The 6,000-nt window shown below is 47.6% G+C and overlaps 1 protein-coding gene across 2 annotated transcripts in view; it reads left to right on the top strand.

Moving 5' to 3' along the window:
- Window positions 1-6,000, top strand: part of AMOTL1 (angiomotin like 1) — a 132,437-nt gene that overhangs the window by 116,970 nt on the left and 9,467 nt on the right. For both annotated transcript variants that reach the window (XM_024731311.1, XM_024731312.1), the window contains exons 9-11: window positions 30-220; window positions 3,791-3,916; window positions 4,997-5,223. In XM_024731311.1, coding sequence (XP_024587079.1) covers window positions 30-220; window positions 3,791-3,916; window positions 4,997-5,223 — 544 coding nt within the window. The remainder of the gene's footprint in view (window positions 1-29; window positions 221-3,790; window positions 3,917-4,996; window positions 5,224-6,000) is intronic.

Raw genomic sequence — 6,000 nt, 5'->3', positions numbered from 1 at the left:
AAAAAAAAAAAAGATGTTACTTCTTCCAGAAACACGGAAATGGCCAGCCAGCCAGCCTGCCGGAATACAATGCCCCGGCCCTCATGGAACTCGTAAGGGAGAAGGAAGAGCGGATCCTGGCGCTGGAGGCTGACATGACCAAGTGGGAGCAGAAGTACGTAGAGGAGAGCGCCATCCGGCACTTCGCCATGAACGCTGCAGTCACTGCAGCGGCCGAGAGGTGAGTGTCGTGGAACTGTGCTGCTCGGAAAAGCACAGCTGGAAAAACAGTGTGTAAAACACAGAGTGTCCAGAGGGGTTCAGGGATGCATCCCAGGGAGTGAGAACAGTTAAAAATAATTATAAAGTGGCTGTAGTGCTAGTTGGAGAGCAAAGTGGTATAATGTTTCTGAGGATGATTTTGGCAATATGTACGTCTCCTTTGGTTCCAAAATTCTAGTTCTCCACATTTATCTTAAGGAAATCATTATATTATATAAGTGCCTGAAGTTACATAAGTTTTTATCCCTGTGTGGTTGAAAACATCAATACATTTAAAATAGAGTAGAGCCCAACAAGAGGGATTCATTCAATAACTTCAACTCCATCCACACAGCGGAGTACTATGTGGTCTTTAAGAACGATGCTGGGAAAGTATACTTTATGCTCTTTTAAACAGTGGGTATGTTTCATGGACCAGACAAGAATATGCAATCCTCATAACAGCCCTGAGAGTGGGAACTATTATTATCCTCAATTTGTAGGTGAAGAAATGAGGCTTAGAAAGATGCAGTGGTTTATTCCAGATCACACTGGTAGTAAGTGTTGAAATTTGTCTGACTCAAAGCCTGATTTCACTTGGTTTGCAGTCGTTTGCTGCTGCTGTCAGTTATTACCTCTGTTGCTTTATCTCCTTTGTTGCAGGCACACAGCCTTATTTTTACTTTAAAAATTAGCTCGGAATGCTCGATAGTTCACAAAATAATCCCGTTAAGCTCTACCTTTGTCTGAATGAGCAGGTAGTTTCCCTTGACTGCTGGACCGCGCCTGACTTGCGTGGCTGTGCGTTCTACCAGCCCTGCTTTTCACCCATAAGTTATTCAATATATTGAGCATTGAATTGTCCCTCTGCTGCGGACTATAGGTGTGTGACTGCACCAGCCTTTCTGAGTGTCACTTTATTCAGAACTTACCCAGTTTCTGAAATGGAAATTATAATTCTTGACTGGTTATGAGCAGGAAACCAGACCGTATTCCCCTGGCTGAGGACACTAAAGCCCCAATAACAATGTAAGTGCGTTACCTTGGAAGCATGACCCAGGGCCTTTATAGGTCATTGTTGTCTCAGCTTTTTTGATTTATCAGATTAATGCATGCTTGGGGTCCTAGGATGAATGGGACTTGAATGTAAAAGAAGTAGGGGAATGAACTGGTCTGAGGCCTGAGACTCCTGGTTGGGCACAGGATGGGGGTGGGGGGATGTCGTGAGTAGAACCAGCCAGAGTGCACAGATGGTCAGCCCCACTCACGCTGTGCTAGGCCCAGCCTTGGCCGTCATCCTTCGAGCAGGGGAAACACCTCTTGCCCTCAGAGAATAATCCTTTGGGATTTACCCAGCCCTGTTGCTCTCCACCTCTGCTCTGTTTGCAGTCCTGGATGGATGGATGGATGGATGGATGGATGGGGACCCTTTCCACCATCCCTGCCTTCCCCCATTCTTTGCTTCCACATGTATCTGTTGAGCATCTAACAGTTCCATGGGGAACTACCCTCCCCTCTACCGACCACTGCTTCCCACAGTCTTGGGAAAACACAGTTCAGAGGAGGTCATGTTTTTAGCTCCAATCTTAATGTTCTTTTCAAAGAAGACCTCTATAGTTTAGCATTGCTTTTCTGTTGACAAAAAGGGAGAAAAGGAAACTGAAGAAATTTTGAGAAAGGTCAAAATTCTAAGCTCTTATTGCCTAGATCTAAATGGCTGCATAAGAATTGGTAAAAATGGCTATTTCCGGCCGTTAGTTTTGTGACGTCAGCTACTGCTACATACTTCATGTTTACAGGCAGTGATATTTGTAGTACAACTGATTTTGCCGTCTTGGTGCATTTTGGCACCGCTGATCAGAAGATTGAGAGGCTGGGCCTATTTTGTGTGGGTGGAGAAGCTTTTGAAACTTTTTGAGCATTTCAAAGTAATGTAATATTTTGCGGAGAGCTGTGTGTATTTACCTTTGAAGTCATTTTCGTCTAGTTGTACCTGCCGTCCTTGACACTATAAACGTGAATTTTTAAATTTGTCTCCAGCTCTACCTAAACTCTCCAAAAAAAAAATCGGTTGAAAATGTTTCTGGCCGCTGATTCCTATCTTGATGATTTTTGTGTACCATGCAGTGAATTTATAATTTTGTCAGTATGTTTGCTGGTTTTCTGTGTTATTTGGCTTTCTGATTGGTTTTCAGCCAGTTTGCACTTAGCCATATTCTCACGTGTGCCCTCGTCGCTGGTTTCTCTTATCATTCATGTACCTTTGCGGAGGCCTTCTTCATGAAGATACAGGAGACTTGGGAGCGTCGAGTGATGGTTACGGGCATGGACTTTGGAGTCAGAGATATCTGGATTTGAATCCCTTTCCACCTTCACTAACTGGGTGTTCTTGCAAGGTCACCCATTCGTTCATCTTGAAATGAGGATAGTAATGCCTCCTGCACAAGTTCCTGAGAGAACTAAATGAGATACCACGGGTAGCCTGCTTCACGCAGGCCTAGGCATGAAGGAAACGCTCGTTCATGGATAGCTGTTGTTAAAAGAGACAAAAGAAGGGCCCCCTTTTTTGCTTTTTTGGGTGTTCTAGAAAAGAGCTGTAAGATTTTAAATATGAATATGATTGTAACAATGGAAAATGAAGTTAAAGGGATGTGAAATATTTGGCTGGATGATTTCTTACTAGTTTAAGATTCACTGATCAGAGACATTTTGGGCCTTTCAGCCTAAGACATACTTGGATCACTTAGATGGCGCAGTTATCTTGTTTTTACCAGTCGTCATTAATTAGGAGTAATTCAATTGACAAAACCAGTGGCAGGAGGAACAGTTACCTTTGACCAGTGGTTTTCAGTCAGGCATCTGTTCCCGGCTACACTGCTTTGCAGTCTCCCTCTGTCTGTCCCTCCCCTCACTCTACCCCCTCGACTAGACTTTCCAAGGACAGGGTGTGTGTCTTCCTCATCTTTGTGCCCTGCTGCCCAGTACGGTTGTCACTCTGAACGGAGCTGAATCCTAGGCAGGGGCTCATAAAAGCGGTGAGCTCGAATGCGAACGTGAAGGGGGCTTCAGCCGGAGCCTCGCTGTCCGGGAGGGCCAAGTCTCCGTTTCAAGGATTAACTGAGTCCCCATTTACTGTAACATACTTGAAATAGCTGCTATATGGGTGAGAAATAGAAATAAAACTTTAACTCTGATTGAGAAAGTGAGAAAGGAGAAGTGAGTATGGAAGATTACAAGCTTACAAACACTAACCATTATGGTAATATCAGTATCCACGTGTCAGTAGGTTAAACCTGTAGATGTGCAGTAATGTCCGTATTCAGAGCACGCCACGTAGCTTAGAATTCGATGTCATTAGTAGAAGGGGCAGGGGATTTGGATTTGGGGGTTTTATTTTGTTTTCCTTAGATACTATCTTAGTTCTAGCAATTTAGGGAGAGAATTGGCCAGGATTTAGGAGAGGGCAAGGGCTGAAGGAGTCTGTGGAGAGAGATTTTTAGTGTGGCACCCTTGGACCCCTCCCCACGAGCATCATTCTCTGTGTTGCCAGGGACACCACGATCATCAACCACTCGAGGAACGGCAGCTATGGCGAGAGCTCGCTGGAGGCCCACATCTGGCAGGAGGAGGGGGAAGTGATGCAGGCCACCAGGAGATGTCAGGACATGGAGTACACGTAAGGGACAGCTGTGCGCGGCCACCAGGCTCCACTCTGGGCACTTCCCTCAAGACCCCAGTGGGGCCGCCAGCCTGATGTTTGCACTCACACTTCAGCCCTTTCCTGTTCTGAGCAGCTTCAAGCTTGAGTTCTCCCTCCCACCCTGCCCCAGAGAGAAGGGAAAGAGTCTACTCAACAACGGGCCTGGAGCCTGAAGTCTCCGGGGGCTAATTTCATGTCAGATGCAGGTTTTAAGATGGAGGCTAATAACAAGAATTTAGATGCCCATGTGTTTTCTGGGTGTCTGTCTCTACAACATTCTAGACATTACCAGCTGGACAGGGGAAACATCATATCCCAAAGTCTCAGAGATTTTGAGCCAGGATTTATATATTCCAGCCAGAAATAAAGAACTTATATAGCTAATGCATTCTTCTCATGGACTAAACAAGACGTCCAACGGGCTTGGTGACATAATGGAGCTAGCCTGCCGCCCACCCCCAGCCCTCCCCGCGGAGCCCTGGGAAGCTGAGCTTCTCATTTTGCAGATGTGAAAATAGGACTGAGTCGTTGGTAAGCTCAGCAAGTTACTATTTGGGTTGTGAAAAGAACTCACGTGTTTTCTGATTCTCATCTTTGACCTTCAGGGAGGAAAACAACAGCTTCTCACAGAAAACCTATCCGTCTGTTTTTTTTTTTTTCCTCAGAAAATAGGGAAATGGACCCTCCTGAGCAGCCCACCCTGTGTGAGCCTTGAGTCTGTGTGCTTTCCTACTGCTTCTCCATGCCTCCCACTGCCAGGGTCCTAGACACAGTTCAGTCCAGGAGGTCCCTGCTGGGTGGCCGTGGTCACTCAAACTGTGTGTCCCTGGGGTCCCAGGACATCCCAGAGTCTCCTGAGGGGCCACAGAAGGTGCACCCTTTTCAGCTACTACAAAAGATCCGTCTTCTACAATTTGGAGATTGTAACTGAAGACTTACACTGCGTTTAACTCTCTGTCCTTGAATTATAATTAAAGTCCCTGGGCATCCTGAGAGAAATGTTCATGTTATTCTAGCCAGATGGCTTTTGATCATGACTTTTGTTTTGTTACACAGTATTAAAAATCTCCATGCCAAAATCATAGAGAAGGATGCCATGATTAAGGTCCTCCAGCAGCGATCCCGTAAAGACGCCGGGAAGGCGGACTCCTCCAGCCTGCGGCCCGCTCGCTCTGTCCCGTCCATCGCTGCAGCCACTGGGACTCACTCCCGCCAGACCTCGCTCACCAGCAGCCAGTTAGCCGAGGAGAGGAAGGAGGAGAAGACCTGGAAGGGGAGCATAGGTGAGCCCCGCCCCTCTCTAGGAGAGCCCCACCCCTCCCCAGGCTAGCCCCGCCCCCTCAGGCAAGTCCCGCCCCTCCTGAGGTGAGGCTCTGAAGAGGAGGAGGCACACAAACATTGAGAGGCACCTCATCTGACCAAAGGAGTTCAGACACCCTTGTGAGAGCAGAAATATTGGGTATTCCCGAGTCTCAGTTTACTCGTATGTAAAGCGGGGAAGGATAATCAAGCACACTTTGGTGGTGGAAGCAAAGACCACCCCACCAGAGTCGCTGTTAACCACGGGTTGATTCACCTCATAATTATCATCATCATTGTTGAAAGCTGAGGTGACCCTTAATGTGAAATGTTCTAATGGGAAAAACCCAGAGACCTCAGGCCTCTGAATTTGGCTCTGCCCCAGACCAGTGGTAAGACTGCTCCACCTCTGCTTCTGTGTCTCGCAGAGCAGGGCGGTGCCTGAAGGTGTCTGCCCTGCTGCACCCCATGGGGTCATGGCAAGGGCAAAATGAGATAATGGAGAGAAAGCGCTTGGGAAGCCGTGCTCTCGAGTGCAAAGTTCTGGTGGCGGTGGTTTTGCTGGATTGTTGTTACACAGGCAGAATGTTGAGGAGAGTTCTGCAAACGTGTGGTCTCAGCCACGAACACGTTTCCTGGGGTGACGGAGGCTGGCTGGGTCTGGAGAGAAGCGGCAGAGCCGCCCGGCTCGCAGGCAGTGCTCCCTGACATGCATCCTCCGCTCTTGTCCCCGGCACTCCACACCCTCAGGGCCCTGGCCC

Source organism: Neophocaena asiaeorientalis, unplaced genomic scaffold (genome assembly GCF_003031525.2).
Source record: "Neophocaena asiaeorientalis asiaeorientalis breed wild unplaced genomic scaffold, Neophocaena_asiaeorientalis_V1.1 scaffold143, whole genome shotgun sequence".
In the NCBI taxonomy this organism is placed as follows: Eukaryota; Metazoa; Chordata; class Mammalia; order Artiodactyla; family Phocoenidae; genus Neophocaena; species Neophocaena asiaeorientalis.
The sequence above is the reverse complement of the archived record's forward strand: the minus strand, read 5'-3'. Positions and strand labels throughout refer to the sequence as shown.